The sequence below is a fragment of the Carcharhinus amblyrhynchos genome, chromosome 4 (assembly GCF_965287045.1).
Source record: "Carcharhinus amblyrhynchos chromosome 4, sCarAmb.v2.hapA, whole genome shotgun sequence".
Classification (NCBI taxonomy): Eukaryota; Metazoa; Chordata; class Chondrichthyes; order Carcharhiniformes; family Carcharhinidae; genus Carcharhinus; species Carcharhinus amblyrhynchos.
In genome coordinates this window covers 18,569,917-18,588,745 of record NC_137327.1, presented here as the reverse complement: position 1 = coordinate 18,588,745, position 18,829 = coordinate 18,569,917, and the positions used below count along the sequence as shown (strand labels likewise).

Sequence of the window (18,829 nt, the reverse complement as noted above, 5' to 3'; positions counted from 1 at the left end):
TGCCATCCTGCTCCTTGAAAGTTACCAGTACCCATCCCCCTATCAGGCATTGCACTCCAAATCCTAACCACCTGTTATTTCATGCTGCCCCCAGCTCTCATGTTAATGCCCTTAAATCTATGCCCTCTGCTTATCGATCCTTCACCTATTGGAAACCATTTCACTTTTGTCTAGACGTTCGTCGGGTAGGATACTTAGGCTACGATGGAGGCAAGTGCGGAGGTAGGCACTATCCTGCTCCTGATCCGTCTTTCTGGATAAGGGATGGAGCTCTGCAGGGCTACTAGTGTGCAATTAAAGGTTTTTAAAGGTCTATTAAGCCCATTTTCAGAGACTAACCTAAATTTTCCATTCACCTTCCGAGTACCCAGAGACATTGGGACTCTGGAATTGGTATCTGTGAGAGACTGAGGGACCAGCTTTGAGGCCCTCCCTAACTGCCTGGCTTTAGCTGCAGCCAGTGGTCACCCTGTGCAGAGGCTGCTCCTCCTCAATGGCTCACAAGCTGCTGAGTCAATCTTTTATTTAAACATTTACAAAGTCAGACCTTCATTTTGAGGGACCCTCTCTCTATCTCTTATCTGGAAATGCATCCTACTGCTTCTTCCATGCTGTGTCCCTCCATCTTAAGAACATGCCCACCATCCTTAACTGGACATCCAGCCTGTGTTCTGACCAATAATTGACCAATTCAGGGAAAATCTCTGATCGGTGACTATTCCTCACACGGTCATTATGACCGAAAGGGCAGCATCCTGATTTTTAAACAACTACCAAATCTCTTACCAGCCTTCTCCATGTCAAGGAGAATAATTCCCATCCCTGCATTCTGTCCATATAATGATTAATCCCTCACCAATGGAACTATCCTAGTGAGTATTATGTTGCACAAACACTGCACATCCTTCCTGAGATGTTGTGCCCCCAATCTGGCATCATTTCTTACCCCACGCAGGGCAAGGGCTGGCAGCTGAGGTGAGGGAGGGGTGAAATTCTGCAGGGATAAGAAATCTCCCAGTGTACTGTGAGATCAGGGCGCCTGCACAATGGCGCCCCTGAAGTTCAGCAGCTGGCTTCACAGCGAGAATAGGCCCCGTCCACTTCCCCTGCTAGCAAGAATCACATCTGAGCACTATTTTTCTAAGTGTTGTATGACTGCCCAGTCATACTCGCCCAGAAAAGGGGGCGTGATTCTCTCCCATTTTCACGCTCGTTCAGCATTTAGAATTTCTCTGGTAAGATTGCCCCCTCTGGGTTTCATACCATATAGCATTTGCTTCACCATTTGCTCCGTCAACCTGTTTTGAAATCTAACGACACCTTGCACCACCCAATACACAAGCTCAGTGTCAACCATTGAAATGAGGAATGAGGAATAAGGAAACTCTGCTTTACATACTATTAATTCAGAATACGTACCCATATCCCACACAACCAACACATGTTTAAAGGTTAGATTTAAAGTTTATTGTATTAGTGTCACAAGTAGGCTTATATTAAAGTCGTAATGAAGCCACTGTGAAAATCCCCTAGTCGCCATACTCCGGCGCCTGTTTGGGTACACTGACAGAGAATTTAGCACGGCCAGTTCACCTAACCAGCACGTCTTTCGGACTGTGGGAGGAAACCCGAGCATTTGAGGAAACCCACACAGACACGGGGAGAATGTGTAGACTTTGCATAGACAGTGACCCAAGCTGGGAATCGAACATGGATCCCTGGCACTGTGAGGCAGCAGTGGTAATTACTGTGCCACCGTAAAAGGTGGGAGCGCTTACTTTCAACAGTGGAGAAATGATGTGTAAAAGAGATATTTTGTGAAAACATGGAAGTGAAGGAATCAGCCCGAGGTTTACAACGCTGTAAAAAGATTCCTCATGAGCAGAAACATAAAAATTCCAAAAGTCTTGCTCAATTGGGTTGTGATGGCTGTTATCGAAGAGAAACGTTTCCAGCTGTTAGGAAACAGTTCGTGACTTGAACGAAGCTTTAAATTAAGGAAGCACTTCGTTGAGTTTAGCTTTCGGTAATTTAGCATTAAACGTTCTTCCTCTACACTTTGACGGGAATACATGTTGCAAAAATTGTACATTCCCAGTCTGTAGTCTTACAGTCATTAAAGTTAATGAATGGGAAGTGGGTGCACAATTTTGCAATCCATGCTCACAGCCTGTGCTGGTAATGCCGAGGCAGAAATCCCCAACCAATTATTTTTCACGTCGTGCTTGCCAAAGCTCTAACTCAATTAACTTGTTCCAGAAGCAGCTAGTGCTCAAGTGCCCCACTGCTACTAAGTGCTCGAAATGAACTGGAGCAGACTGATCACCATCCAGGACTTGGGGGAGATGCTGGTCCCACAAATCATTCAGATAAAATGCCCAAAATGCGCAATCTGCAGCGAGTTGCATTCTCTTTCTCACTGGCTTGCTGCCTCTCAATTAATTGTAGACAAACATTTTTATCGGGAAATAGTAGAGAAAGGTTAGACCATGTTAGTTGTTTGAAATGTCATATTTCACACCTCTACTGCCGGGCAAACACAGCGCCCCAATTCAGACCCGTTTTTAAAGCACATTATATTGGAGGATGAATTTAATACCCTGACGATGAAGTACATTCTAAAAATGTCTCCTTACTTTTCGTGTGACTCTGGTGAGGTGAGGGGGGGGTGGGGTTGGGGACTGTGTGTTAAAGGAAATTATCTAAAGAAGTTGAATCAGCAGGCCTGTGTCATGACATTTGATGTGGTCAGGCCATTGATGTGAAGTGGTTTTGTTTACTGAACTTGGTGCCTCCTTTCCAGTTTGGCGATGCAGGTTTGCGGGTTCTTTCAGAGCACCTCACGTCACTGCAAGTTCTGAACCTCTGTGAAACGCCGGTCACCGATGCGGGCCTCCTGGCACTTAGCTGTGAGTATCGTGTGCTTCCCCACCGACCAGTATCCTCAACCGCACAGAGCGGAAATCCAAAGTTTCTGTCAAACCGATCGCTCGGCAAGTTTCAAAGTAAAACCCAAGGGAAAGCACCGGCAGGCTCGCAATACGAGCACTTAAAGCTGCATCAAGACACATGAAAGTGTAGCTTGCATCACCCCCGTGTCACTGCAGTCACTGTTGAATTTTGATAGAATCCCTACAATGCAGAAACTGACCATTGACCCATCGAGTCTGCACCAACAGCAATCCCATCCAGGCCCCGTCCCCATAACCCCATGTATTGACCCTGCTAATCCCCTGACATTAAAGGGCAACTTAGCATGGCCAATCAACCTAACCCACACGTCTTTGGACTGTGGGAGGAAACCGGGGCACCCGGAGGAAACCCACGCAGACACGGGGGGAACGTGCAAACTCCACACAGCATGGATCCTTCAGCTATGGTAAACACCACCCTCCCGAGCCTGTCACAGCCTTAATCCACTCAGTTTGTTCCCTACATCTGTGGGGCTCCCTGGTGACAAGAATGCATCAGGGGAACCCCCCCAACAATATGGCAACACTATCACCACCCCGTCCCCGCTCCCTGCATTCTCCAACCACCCCCCCCAACCCCCTGCACTCTCCAATCACCCCCCCCACCCCCTGCATCCTCCAACCCCGACCACTCCCTGCATTCTCCAACCCCGACCACCCCCCGCATTCTCCAACACCATCCCCACCCCCCGCATTCTCCAACACCATCCCCCGCCCCCCGCATTCTCCTGCCCCCCCGCATTCTCCTGCCCCCCCGCATTCTCCTGCCCCCCCGCATTCTCCTGCCCCCCCGCATTCTCCTGCCCCCCCGCATTCTCCTGCCCCCCCGCATTCTCCTGCCCCCCCGCATTCTCCTGCTCCCCCGCATTCTCCTGCCCCCCCGCATTCTCCTGCCCCCCCCGCATTCTCCTGCCCCCCCCGCATTCTCCTGCCCCCCCCGCATTCTCCTGCCCCCCCCGCATTCTCCTGCCCCCCCCGCATTCTCCTGCCCCCCCGCATTCTCCTGCCCCCCGCATTCTCCTGCCCCCCGCCCCCCGCATTCTCCTGCCCCCCGCCCCCCGCATTCTCCTGCCCCCCGCCCCCCGCATTCTCCTGCCCCCCGCCCCCCGCATTCTCCTGCCCCCCGCCCCCCGCATTCTCCTGCCCCCCGCCCCCCGCATTCTCCACCCCACAGGAATGTGAATATTCAACCCATTGGGGAAACAATTTTATCCCTTGCCTATTCTGCCATTCAATGAGATCATGGCTGATCTGTGACCTGGAACCATATATTTGTCTTTATGCCATTTTCATGGCCTTTAGTTAACAGAGGTCTATTAATCTAAGCTTGAGAAACGTAGAAACTCGAAGTAGAAGTTGGCTATTTGGCCCTTTGAGCCTGCTGCTCCATTCGTTTTGATCATGGCTGATCATCGAATTCAGTATCCTGATCCCCAATTCCTCCCATATCCCTTGATCCCTGTAGCCCCAAGAGCCATATCCAATTTCTTCTTGAAATCAGACAACGTTTTGGCCTCAACGATTTTCTGTGCCGGTGAATTCCACACATTCACCACCCTCTCGGTAAAGAAAGTTCTCCTCAGCTCAGTTCTAAATTGTGACACCTCATTCTGGACTCTCCCCCCCACATCAGGAACATTCTTTCTGAATCTGTCCTGTCTAACCCTGTTAGAATTTTGCAAGTTTAACGTTAACGATTGAGATAGCCTCAAATGCTGCAAATTTTGAAAACTCTTGTGTGGAAAAATATTTCCTAACTCGACTGTTGAAACACCTGGCCCCCATTTTCAGGCTGTACTACCGAGCTTGAGAGTCCAACACAATGGGAATGGTCTCTCTCACACGACCCTGTCAGTTTCCCTCATTAAGCTTTAGTTAAATCAGCCCTTAACTTTCTAACATCCAGGGAATCCCATTATGTTTCTGTAATCTCCTCAGTGTAACTGTGATGACTTCAGTCAGGCCATTGGGGTTGGCCTATTGAAATATGAACTCCCTGATTAAGGAGTCAATTGATGGGCCAATCAGTATTTAACTAGGAGTGTCAGTTCCTCTCGCACTCCTGAAGTTAGACTACTGACTGATTGCACTCTGTGTACTGATGTTGGAATTGTAATTAAAGGGATTTTGGTGAAGGGACTTATGCCTCCGGGGACTTATTACCCTGGAATTATTCTGATAAACCTGCACTGTTCTCCTTCTAAAGCCAATATATTCTTCCTGAAGTGTTGTGCCAGGAACTGAGAATTTCACTGCAGGAATGACATAACTAGGGCTGCAATAACCATTGCATAACCCCCTTGTATTCCAGTCCTCTAGAGATGAAGCCCTATTTTTAAATAGCCTTTTTGATTATTTTCCATACCTGTCCATGGCATTTTACTGATCTGTGTACATGGATCCCCTACATTTATTTGATCCTCCTCTGTTTGAAACTCTTTGCAATTGGGAAAATATGCTGATTTATCTTTTTTATGTTGAAACCTTATATTTGTGTAGGGTGAAATCCATTCGCCAAAGTTTTAACGTCTGCAGTTTATTGGAGCCCCAAACTGGGAGATAAAATGCATTTTTGCATCATGTAAGCACTATGTGGCTAAGTTCTCATCGCCTCTACGCTACGTTGGAAAGTGCTGAAAAGAAGCCTTCCTCTCAGAGGAAGGAAGAGAATACCGGATCTGGAGTTACCTCCAGATTCTCTCCCTCTCAGTGCTTAGTGGTTGTTTCCAAAATAGCATTGACAAAGGCCCATGCAGACACGGGGAGAATGTGCAAACTTCACACAGAGTGACCCAACCTTGTCCCTCTTTGGATGATTGTGTGTAGCTTGGAGAAGAGCAAGCAAAGAGGAATTCTTTTGCTCTTGTATAAAAGCAAATTACTGCAGATGCTGGAATCTCAAACCAAAAGAGAAAATGCTGGAAAATCTCAGCAGGTTTGGCAGCATCTGTAAGGAGAGAAAAGAGCTGATGTTTCGAGTCCAGATGGCCCTTTGTCAAAGCTAGGCAAAGCTTTAACAAAGGTTCATCTGGTCTCGAAATGTCAGCTTTTTTCTCTCGTCACAGATTCTTGCTCTTATTTGGTGATAATGTTCTGAGGAAAAGGATTAAGTAGTTTTAAATCTGACGGCTTGAAAAAAGATTTTACGACAGGAAAGCTTCTGAAACAGCATCTGCACGTTAATAAAATCTAACTATGGGCATTGCAGCTTTAAATTTGTGTTTTGTTATTGGGAATTCATACGAAAAAATGTATACACTTTCTCTTTTAGCCATGAGAAGTCTGTGCAGCTTGAACATGAACAGCACTAAACTCTCAGCTGATACATATGAGGATCTGAAGGTAATTGCACTCTTCAAAGTAGTGTCTTTCATTTGATTATATGATTATTACTAACCTGCAAGGATTATAAGTGAAATTTTGCCCTGCAACGCTGGATAGTTCTAAATGAGCGTTGGCGGGGGAGGGGGGAAACAGAGCATTTGGGGACTGAATTTTTATTCATTTGTGGGACATGGGCATTGCTGGCTGGCCAGCATTTATTGCCTGTCCCTCGTTGCCCTTGGAGGGCAGCTGAGAGTCAACCACATTGCTTTGAAGTCACATGTAGGCCAGACCAGGTAAGGAGAGCAGATTTCCTTCCTGAAAAACCAGACGGGTTTTTCCAACAATCGACAATGGTCATCAGTAAATTCTTAATTTTTTTTTTATTGAATTCAAATTCCACCGTCTGCCCTGGCAAGATTCGAGCCTGTGTACCCAGAATGTTAGCTGATTAATAGTCTAGCGATAATATCACTAGGCCGTCGCCTCCCCAGATGAATGAACAAGGAATGCAATTGTGTCCTGAGTGGTCACTCAGCCGAAGATTGTTTTGCTTAAAAGATGAATATTTCTTTGAAAAAAATACTAATGGTATTGAGAGAAATGTAGGGAATTCTGATGGGAGAGATGTGTTCCATAAGGTCAGATCAAACACTAAAACTACATTTCTTTTCTCCAACTAATGTCTGATAGGCAAAGCTGCCAAACCTCAAAGAAGTGGATGTCCGTTACACGGAAGCCTGGTGAATTCCTCGCTTGATGGTCAGTGACGAATTATTATTTTGTGGAAGAATCAGAAACAGAAACATTTTTCCAGCGTTTTTACCTTGGGCCAGGGATTGCTGAGATCGCCAGCGCGGGTTCTTTCACCAGAGGCCTGTACAATGCTGGGCTCATAATGGACCCTGCTTCATTCTTAATGCTTTTGTTGATTTCCGAAGATGAAAAAAAATGTGTAGCAGCAATCCGGTCACAAAAGGAACCTCCCTGGTCATTAATTGCCTTTGTGTTCATGCTGTGTGTAAAAAAAAAGATATCTTTCTCTCTTGTTCATTTCATCTACTTGAACGGACCAACGTCAAATCAATTTGGAAGTTCGCACTATTGTCTCTGGCTGAAGATATCAATCATTCAACGGATACATTGCCTTTGCCATCGCAAATCCTTGCAGCGATGTGCAAAGTGATTTTGTTTTGTTTTGTACATATGTTTTACATCACACATATTTAAAAATTGTTCACATTACAGGTCTGGGACCTGCCTCTTATTTATGGATTGTAATTCTCTTACCTTTTTTTGCATATAATATTGTATAAACTAGTTATTTTGGCTGTCTGGTAGCCTGGAAACTCTCCTTTTATGTGGTTTTGCTTTGCCTTTATGAACTTGTCTGTCCTGTTGGATCAATGCGACTTTTGCAAAGATTCAGAAAACAACGAAACGGATGGGTCCTCTGCTTCACCACTGACCAAGAGACTGAAAAACTTTTAAAAAAAAATCAAAAGACTGACTTTTCTTTACAAAAAGACCAAATTGCCAATCTTTTTGTTTCCTGGAGTCGTGGTGAGGTTCCACCAAAGTTAACTGCGTCCAAGCATTTTAACAACAAAAACACTTTATAACTTCTTGTTTTTCTTAAATGTTTTGCCCAGTTTCAATTTGTTTCCCTCGCTCTTTACCCGATTTGTGCATAGTCCCAACATGCATGTGTGATTTGCATGGTCATGGTAGCCATCCTCTTGTCAAAACCAATAGCTCCACTTTCTTTGTGATAGCAACCACTATGAGCATCCCACGTGGCGGTGGGATGCCTTGATTATTTTCTGTTCCGTTGCCTTTATTTCATATGAGCCTACGTTGTATAGAGAAAAGTTATCTTTGTCATTTTTAGCATGGTTGCTGCATTGCAAAACTTACAGCATCTCAGAAAAAAAACACAAAAAAAAAGATTGTAACACGTACTTTTTATTTTGTTTTGTATGCAACTTATCCAGGAATGGAGGCCAGGCTTCTTTGTTTTATACCTTGTTGCTGGGTAGCTTTTTCACTTTCCCTTTTTGTTTTGAACTGGTTAAGTCTTAATCAGGTTAGTGTGTCAGAGTTCTGCATCGACTCTCAAAACTGCATGATGATGCAGGCGTGAAAAAAAGTTGAAAAAAAATTAATGCAGCCATTGTTTATCATCAGCACTGTTGCTTTTATCAGATGGTTTACTACTGTTCTGTAGCTGTTGTACAAAGAGATGTGAAATAATTTCAGGCAAAATAAACAGTAAGTGAATATCTTTCACTTGTGTTGTTGGTTTCGTTTAATCGTGGTGTCGCATTGAGAGTGGACGATAAGTGAGTCTCAACAGCTACTCAACTGGTTATGATTCCAGGTCAGGTGAGTGGGAAGAGAAGATGAAAAATTTTCCATCTATATAGTACGTTTTGCAGCATGTCTCAAATGCTCCACAGCAAATTAATTCTTCTTAAAAACTGTTGGTTTGCAAGTAAACAGAGTCAACATGCACATAACAAAGTTCCACAAATTACATTTTGGTGCAAAACCTAAACAATTTTGGGGCATCTGTTAGTTTTATTCACCTAATCTTCACATTTGGCTGAACTGTATACAGTTTCTTTATTGTATATAAAAAAATCTTTTGTTTTTTGTTGCAGTTGGTTGAAAGATAAATGTTGGCCAGGAATCGTGGAGAACACCACTGCAACTTCGAAAAGTACAATGGAATCTTTAAATCCATCCAAGCAATTAGGTAGACTTCTGTTTAACATATCATCTAAAAGATTGCACGCTCCTCCAATGTTGCACTGAAGACTAACCTTGATTTGTAATTGTATAAATTCTTCTTTCTCACGAGATGTAGGGATTCGATTCAAAAGGGGTTGAATATTCTGAGCTGGTTTCAAACGTCCATTTGGATGGATGTCTCTGGATGACTCACTTGCAATTTCAAATTGAAATTACGGAAGAGAAGCTTCTTCTGTTTTGCTGAAATAACTTAACATGACTTACTGGATTCAAATTACTTTTGCAGCCATTGACAACTTTGAATTAAGAGCATTTGACAAAGATTTGACAAAGCAGGTTAGAATTTGCACTTGTAGCCATTAAATTGACCATTTGCAGGGAATAGAAGCTTTAAAGTTTACTAATTAGTCACAAGTAAGGTATCACTCACACTGCAATGAAGTTACTGTGAAAATCCCCTGGTCGCCACGCTTATGTTTGGGTACACTGAGGGAGAATTTAGCATGGCCAATGCACCTAACCTGCACATCTTTCAGACTGTGGGGGTGGGGGGCGGAACCTGAGCATCCGGAGGAAACTCATGCAGACACGGGGAAAATGTGCAATCTTCACACAGAGTGACCCAAGCTGGGACCCAAACCCTGGTGCTGTGAGGCAGCAGTGCTAATCACTGTGCCACCATGCTGCCTCTAAGTCAAGCTTAGTTATTGAGTGAATGATAATGCCAACTGAGCTGCCAACAGCAGATTGGTGCATTGACTTTCTTCTCATGAATGTGTCCCAACATTGAGATGCAGGTTCAATGTGGATCTATGTATTAATAGATGCTTTGAGATAACTGACGGATTCTTGAACCACCAACAATCATTTTACCCTGAGTTTGAACATTTGATTTTGAAAACAATGCCCAGATACAAAATCAACTCATAAAAGTGATATTTTTGAGACACTAACCCTTCTGCTGGATGAATGGCATGTGCTTGGAAATTGCCTATTGCAACACAAATGCTAGGGATTGTGACCTCATTGTGTGAAGCTTCAATGGTTAAGTTTGCACCTTGCCACATTGCCTGGAGGTTGATAGCAAATTAGTTCAATTTTTAACAGGTCAAACCATTAGTCACACTTCCTGCTTTTCCAGTGGATGTGTCACTGAATGCGTCGCCTTTACAGGGAGAACGTATGTAGAGGGTGTTGAATGTCAACATGATCAATAATTCATAGAATTCTGACAATGCAGAAGGAGGCCACTGGCCCATCGAGCCTGCTCCAACACAGGCCCTATCCCCATAACCCCACGTATTTACCCTGCTAATTCCCCTGACACTAAGGAGCAATTTAGCATGACCAATCCTAACCTGCACGTCTTTGGAATGTGGGAGGAAACAGGAGCACCCAGAGGAAACCCATGGAGACATGGGGAGAATATGCCAACTCCACAGAGGTAGTCACTAGAGGCCAGAATTGAACCCAGGTCCCTGGTGCTGTGAGGCAGCAGTGCAATCCACTGTACAACTCTGTCGCCTATTTGACATAGCTAGTTCAGTAATTCTGTCCACCGTTTAACAGGCCAGTGAATGATTAAAAACAGGAAATAAAGTAAAAGTTTATTTATTAGTCACAAGTAATTCAATGCTTACATGAGCACTGCAATGAAGTTACTGTGAAATTCCCTTAGCCGTCACATTCTGACATCTGTTCAGATCAATGCACTTAACCAGCATTGAAAGACATACGTGGGAGGAAACCGGAGCACCCACAAGAAACCCACACAGGCATGAAGGGAACGTGCAAACTCCACACAGACAGAGACCCAAGCCAGGAATCGAACCCGGGTCCCTGGTGCTGTGAGGCAGCAGTGCTAACCACTGCCACCATACATTGGAAATACTCAGAAGTCTGGCAGCATCTGTGGAGGGAGAAACAGAGTTAAGATTTCAGTTCTTTGACATTTTTTAAAAAAGTGAAGGATAAACCCTGATATAACATTTTGAACTGATAAAGAATTTAGCCAGCTAAATAATGTTCTTCTTTCCCTAACAGATTAAATGATAATTCTAACCTCTGCTTGTCTATTTATTCTGATATTTAGTTGAGCTTGATGGAGATCAATTCTAAGAGCAAACAGATGTGCAGTTATGGTCTTGTCAGAATATTTTACTGTTTTATTGTCAGATATTTAATGACATCAACTGACTAAAATTAGTACAATCAAAGCCTTTGCCATGGAGCAGACCGTACCTTTTGGCATTTTCTTGCTCGCTTTTTGATTTGCTGGTGACACTTTTAAAAAATGTTTAAATAAAACTGTTCAGTCATTTCACGATATTCCACACGCAACACAGTAAAGCTGCAGAATAATTGATGTTGATGCAACACTACAGACTAGGGATAAAATTCACCCATGTTACACAGTTCCCGATTTTCTTCAGGCGGCACAGTGGTTAGCACTGCTGCTTCACAGCACCAGGGATTCGGGTTCGATTCCCGGCTTGGATCACTGCCCGTGCGGAGTTTGCACGTTCTCCCCGTGTCTGCGTGTGTTCTTTCCGGTGCTCCGGTTTCCACCCATAGTCTGAAAGATGTGCTGGTTAGGTGCATTGGCCATGCTAAATTCTCCTTCAGTGTAGCTGAACAGGCACCAGAGTGGCGACTCAAGGATTTTCATGTTAACTTCAATGCAGTGTTAATGTAAGCATACTCGTGACACTAATAAAATTGGTGGGTGATGAAGCAGCCCATTTTGCACTGATGTCAAGAAACATTTCACCCTATGTGTTAGGTATTTTAGCACAGTTGGTTACTATGGAACTGCTAGCAGCTGTACTCTATCAAGCTATTTCATGGTCATCTCAAACTGTATAGAATACATAATTAAGCTGACTGTATTAAAGACCAACTTAATTGCCATCAAACTGTGCAAATGCTATGTATGTAGAACAAACAAAAATGTAAGCAGAATTTTGTATAACTGAGTACCAAAATGTTTAAATACTAGGAACTAATGAGATCCTTTTTTTCTTACAAAATTCATCAACATTTCAGGTTTTGTATGTGCATTTGTTGCATATTTTAACATTAGGGCATCCATTGGTCTTATTGACCCCCATCTTCACTTTCAGATGAAGTGTAGACTTATTTGTATACAGTTTTATCTCCTTCAGTGTATGGAAAGGAATTGTGCCTTCCACTGTCTTCTGAAATACCAGTGTGGGTTTTCACAGGGGTAGGTCAGAAAGGCAGAGATGGGATGAAATTTTGGTTGGGAGTCCAGATTTCCTCGCATGCTATGGAGTTTCAACTTCACTGCCTTTGTCTTTTGACCCTCACTCATGGTGCCTCCAACTGAACCCAGCCTGAACTCAGTGATAGGTTTGGTGTTCAGCTGGGTGGGGAGCCCTCTGGAGCAAGCCACCTGATAAGAAAGATCTGATCCACAACCTGTGCGGGTCTGATCCAAAGCAGGTGGCGGAGGTGGTCTGATCCCTAACCCTAGGCCAGAAGCTGTCTGATTCCATGAGGGCTACAATTTCTGACCTTAGGCTGAGGCCTTGTTTGGGAGTGGTGTTTGATTGAGGGATAGGAAAAAGCAGTCTCATTCCTCTCTGCCCACAAGCAATTGCCTTCTTCCTGAAGGGGCCTTCTCCCTGAAGGTGACATGGTGGCACAAAGGTTAGCACTGCTGCTTCACAGCGCCAGGGACCTGGGTTTGATTCTGGCCCTGGGTGACTGTTAAGAGTTTACATATTCTCGCTGCGTGTGCATGCATTTCCTCTGGGTGCTCCAGTTTCCTCCCACAGTCCAAAGATGTGTGGGTTAGGTAGATTGGCCATGGTAAATTGCCCTTTAGTGTCTAAAGATGTGTGAATTAGGGGATTAGCAAGATAAATGTATGGGATTATGAGGATAGGGCAGGGGTGAGCCTTGTTAAGATGCTCTGTCAGAGAGTGAGTGCAGACCCGATGGACTGAATGGCCTCCTTCTGCACTGTAGTGATTCTCTGATTCATCATTAAAAATATTGAAGTTGTCAAGCCAGTGCTAAGAGCAGTTTTGAAATCAATTTGTTCCATCTCCTTAAAACCTAGAAGTCGGCAGGTTGGGATCAGACATCTAAAATTTTAAACCTCTGAACCAAGTGCAACCTACCTGATTTTGTATGATAAAGCACCCCCCCGCCCAACCCCACAGTGACTGTCCCTTTAATGCAAACGCTTGTACCCGACCGTAATGTTAACACAACAGTGAGCTTCATAACTCTTGGCTAATTTCTGCCGTCAGCCCACTTTCAATGGTGCATGCTATGAATATAAACAAGCATGTCACTGTTAAAAGGAAGAATGGGGACATTCACTTTATCCTGGATTATCAGAGAGGGGGAGCAACCTGTACTGTCTCGGCTGGTTTTTGTTTCCTGCATTTGCTGCTGTTTGAGGAAGAATTCCAGCAAGATACCAAGAGGTTGTGCTGTCATGACATTATTAATGGTGGCCACCAGTCCCTTCTGTACTACCATTTTCGGATACTACTCTGTGAAATACATACAACTTTTTTTAAAAAATTCATTCGTGGGACATGGGCGTCACTAACTGGCAATAATTTATTGTCCATCCCTAGTTGCCCGAGGGCAGTTGAGAGTCAGTCGCATTGCTGAGGCTCTGGAGTCACATGTAGGCCAGACCAGGTACGGGTGGCAGATTTCCTTCACTAAAGGGCATTAGTGAACTGGATGGGTTTTTCTGACAGTTGACAATGGTTTCATGGTCATCAGTAGATTCTTAATTCCAGATATTTTTATTGAATTCCAATTTCATCAGCTGCCATAGCGGGATTTGAACCTGGGTCCCCAGAACATGAGCTGAGTTTCTTGATTTAATAGTCTAGCGATAATATCACTAGGTCATTGCCTCCATCAGCTAAAGCAGAAGCTGGAAAGTGAGGTGAATAGTTTATTTCCACGCAGGTATTTCGTGACCTTTTACATCTCCAGCATTAGTAAACTAAATTGTCAAGTCAATTTGGACTTGTAGATGCACATAATGAGGATGCTGGTAATTGTTATGACACAGAAGTTAATCTCCTTTACCTCACTTTACCTCACTTCATAATCTGTTCAGGAAGGTGTTAACTGTTCTTCATTAATGTTTAGAGGTTCATTAACATAAAGACCCAACATTCACTTTAAGTGAAAATTAACAAGTTATTCATTTACCCAACTGGGAGCTTGAACTAAATAAGTAACGTTGCACTTAAAGTAAGTTTCATCAGCAACGCTGTTCAAGTAAATACAAGGACCATTCATTACCAGAAAATAATGATACTAACTTAGTCACTCTCAAAAGATACACAAACAGGTTTTGTGGCTTTGGAAAAATTTTTAGAGTTTTTTGTTTATGTCGCTGTCTGTAAACTCTTTCTGATTTGATACCCTTCTGGTAGATAAATGGAGAGCTCTCTTAAGAGATAAGTTAAACTGTAGAGAGCTGCTGTTGCCCCCTCTACGTGTTGAGAGGTATCAGCCTTTCAGTTCCACTCCCTCTGCAGACAATTGAGTTTTTTTTTATAACTCTGATGACCTATCAATTTTCCTACTCCAGGATTGGCCTAATGGTGTCAACAACAGCAAATTCAAATTTGATAGTGTCCTGATCACTGAATATCTTCTTTAAACTGATAGGCTATCAAAATGCAAAAGCCTGCAAAGTCTGTTTACCAAGGCAACTCTGATGTTGGTCCTAGTTACAATCTGTGTACCCTGTATTTTAAACATTCAAGTATTGAACACAAAACCAGCTTTTAAAGAGACCACACTTCATAAACTCAACTTCACAACATAATCAAGTGAGTTGGATTCGCTGAATGGCTGACTCACCAGAGGTTTCATCTGAGTGATTGGCACGCAACCAATTAGTCTCCCAGTCATATCATTTCATGAACAAGGACTGATTTTTCACAGCACCGCCAATTTGTCTTGACCAAAAACATTACGGTAAAAAAATTTTTTTTTGACACGGTTCTATTTCAGTAGTAATGGCCGGAATTCTTCAATCTCGCCCATGGCTGGGATTATCCAGTCCTGCTGCTGTGAATGGAATTCGGCAGAGTGCTGAATTCTCCGTTCTCGCTGGCAGTGGTAGCAGGTTGTGCGAAGCCAGAGACTACCAACCCAACCTGTATTCTTATTGGATTAAAGTCACATACTCAACCAATTTTGAAAGAAGTGCTGGTTAGGTGCATTGAACCGAATAGGTGCCAGACTGTAGCGACTAGGGGAATTTCACAGTAACTTCATTGCGGTGTGAATGTAAGCCTTACTTGTGACTAATAAATAAATAAACTTTTATGTCTGTGACTGAAAACAATTTAAATGCATCTGGTTTCCCAGTTGTGACTGAGTTTCCGTGCAATTTGCATTGGACCAAGATGTATTATTTCTGGCAGACTGTTTGATATACTGGTTTGTCATCTTGTGTATACTGGATTGAGCTCCTTGTTTATGGTGAGCATATGTGATATTAAATAATACAAGAAGTGTATTGAAGTTGATGCAACAGACCATCCACACCAGTTCAATCCACTTGGCTTAATTAATAGGCCAGAATTTTACCATGCCGCCCACCACAGAGATTGGAGCGGGCGAGGGACGGAGAATAAAAAAGTCCGTTGACCTCGGACTGGATTTTATGGTTTCAGGACGAGCGAGGCCATAAAATCCTACCCATAATGTTTTTATCTATTGGACTGAGGTGAGTAGAAATTTCTTCACCCAGAGAGTAGTAAATCTGGAAGTCACTACCACAGAAAGTAGTTGAGACCAAAACATTAGGTGATTTCTAGGGGAAATTAGGTGGCACAATGGTTGGCACTGTTGCCTCACACCTCCAGGGACTCGGGTTCTAATTCCCAGCTTGGGTCGCTGTCTGTGCGGAGTCTGCATGTTCTCCCCGTGTCTGCGTGTGTTTCCTCCCAGTGTTTCCATTTTCTCCCCCAGTCCAAACGAAGTGCTGGTTAGGTACGTTGACTACGCTAAATCCTCCCTCAGCGTAGCCAAACAGGCGCCAGAGTGTGGCGGCTAGGGGATTTTCACAGTAACTTCATTGCAGTGTTCATGTAAGCCTGCTTGTGACAATAAGAAATAAACTTTTAAACTTTATATAGCTCTTGGGTCTAAAGGGGTCAAGGGTTATGGGGTGGAAGGGGGGAATCAGGATATCGAACTTGATGATCAGCCATGATCATAATAAATGGTGGAGCAGACTCGAGGGGCTGAATGGCTTACTCCTGTTTCTATGTTTCTCATTTCCAAATCATTAAGGGAGTTGAACGCTATTGTGTTTGTTTACAACAGCTATAAGAATGCGCTAATATAAAAATCATTATATTTGTTACTAATATTATACAGGCAGTCATTGCTGCAGGACAGTCTCTGTCCTTTCAGATCATCAACCTGATATTCCCTACAAAGATACAATAAGGCTTTAATATTGTTAATTTATATTACTTGAATATTACTTGGCTCGCAGTGTACCTCAGATATATTTATGATTTTAATAAAACATCAAGTGAACAGTTTTCTTCTTATACTCTATAAATATTTCAACGATTTGATTAAAAATTCATTGGCAAACAAATTTTGGTCATTTCACATTTGTACTTTGCTCTCCTTTAGCATTTGTTTTCCAACTTCAGGCTATTTTAATACTCAAAGTCCCAGTAAAACGCACAGTCCTGAGAAGCACATAATGTGCATCATACTTGTATCCAGTAGATTAAATGCCCTTGGGGAAGTGAAATGGTCTGGAGTGGCGGGGGTGGGGGGTGGGGGATGGCCATTCCTGTCGCCCTGGGTTCAGGTCCCATCTCAGTACGTGCTGGCCAAGGGAGGTGCATTCATAATGCAGCCTAACAGGTTCAGTTTCAAATCTGTGTCCTGTATTTACTGACCCCCCACTCCAGCCAGTGGAAACAGGTTATACTCTATCAAATACACTACTTAATTTTGAACACCTTGCTGAAATCTGTCTTGAGTCTTAAATAAAAGTTGAAAATGCCAGAAGTACTCAGCAGGTCATAGAGTAATAAGGGGCACTCTTACAAAAAAAAGTTCTAAGTCCAGGACAGACAGGAAAATGGGAGACTTTCTCACCTGTTTCTTTTTGAGCAAGTTCAAATCCCGAATTTTATGCATTTAGTGCATGAAAGAATGGCGGAAACCATTCCTCACTTGTAGGGAAGGGGATGAGGCTTAAATCATCAGCCAGCCTTCTGTTGCAGCAGAGGGAGCTATTGCATATATGCAGATCTCTTTGGCTGCACATGCGCAATGGCAACAGCAGAGGCCTGACAGGTCTGCAGCCAGCCTCAACCAATCCCCCCTCAAACCACCCCCTAGCTATCTCAGGGGCCTATGGCTGATAACAAGCCCCACACCACCCGGAAATATCAGCCAGCCTCAACCCAAATTCTACCCCATCCCCCGCCCAGCTATTGCAGGAGCCTATGGTTGGTAGCAAGCCCCATACCATCCAGAAATATCACCCCTCCCACCGCACAAACTGATCATGCCCTCTCTCCCCCTCACTGCTTACAGAGTGGCAGCGGGTCCCCCTCCCTTGCGCCCACCGATCGCCTGCGGAGTGGCAGTGGGCTCCCTCCCTCCCCTACCAATCGCCTGCAGTGGCAGCAGGGTCCCCCTCCCTACTGGACCTGACCCTATCCCCTTCAGGCCCACCCATGCAGGCCCCATCTCTTCAGGTCCCACCCCCTGGCACTGCCCAGCCTGGGAGACATTCATCTGGGCCTGCATTTTTATCCACTTTTTAAACCCACTAAAATCACTAATTCCCCCTCCCTCCCAATACTAGAACCAAAGAAAAGGACAAAGAAAATTACAGCACAGGAACAGGCCTTTCGGCCCTCCAAGCCTGCACCGACCCTGAACTAAAACCCCCTACCCTTCTGGGAACCATATCCCTCCTCCTCATCCTACTCATATATTTGTCCAGACACCCCTTAAAAGTCACTATGGTCTCTGCTTCCACTACCTCCCCTGGCAGCGAGTTCCACTACCCTCTGTGTAAAAAAAATTGCCTCATTCTAACTTGTTCAATTATATTGCAGATGCTGCCCCCCCCTCCCAAACCTACATGGTCCTTCCGCATAGTGAACAAAGGTGCAAAAAACTAATTTAAATCCTCACCTATGTCTTTAGACGCCACACACAAATTGCCATTTTGGTCCTTAGTGGGCCCTACTCTTTTCATGATTACCCTTTTGCCTTTAATATACTTATAAAACACTTTGGAATTTTCCTTCTTTTTGCCCGCCGGTGTTTTCTCATGCCCCTACTTTGGTCTCCTAACTTATTTTAGTTGGAACTTCTAAAGGAACTTCCTTTAGAAAGTTCCTTTAGGAGGAACTTCTTCACTCAAAGGGTGGTGAGTCTCTGAAATTCTCTGCCCATTGAAGTGGTGGAGGCTACCTCGTTGAATATATTTAAGTCATGGGTAGATTGGTTTTTGACAGACAAGGGAATTAAGGGTTATGGGGAGAAAGCGGGAAAGTGGAACTGATCCACTGCAGATCAGCCATGATCTTATTGAATGGTGGGGCAGGCTCAAAGGGCTAGATGGCCTACTCCTGATCCTATTTCTTATGTTCTTTTAATACCCTCTTATACCATTTGTATTCCTCCAGGGCTTCCACTGTCCTGAGCCCCTTGTACCTGCCTTAGATCTCCCATTTTTCCCTTACCCAACCTTGTATATCCGTTGACGTCCA

At 43.9% G+C, this 18,829-nt stretch overlaps 1 protein-coding gene across 2 annotated transcripts in view; it reads left to right on the top strand.

The window, feature by feature from the left end:
• Positions 1 to 8,585, top strand: part of cmip (c-Maf inducing protein) — a 227,149-nt gene extending 218,564 nt beyond the window's left edge. For both annotated transcript variants that reach the window (XM_080186763.1, XM_080186762.1), the window contains exons 19-21: positions 2,804 to 2,909; positions 6,244 to 6,314; positions 6,990 to 8,585. In XM_080186763.1, coding sequence (XP_080042889.1) covers positions 2,804 to 2,909; positions 6,244 to 6,314; positions 6,990 to 7,043 — 231 coding nt within the window. In that variant the 3' untranslated portion in view covers positions 7,044 to 8,585. The remainder of the gene's footprint in view (positions 1 to 2,803; positions 2,910 to 6,243; positions 6,315 to 6,989) is intronic.
• The last annotated feature ends 10,244 nt before the right edge of the window (positions 8,586 to 18,829 follow it).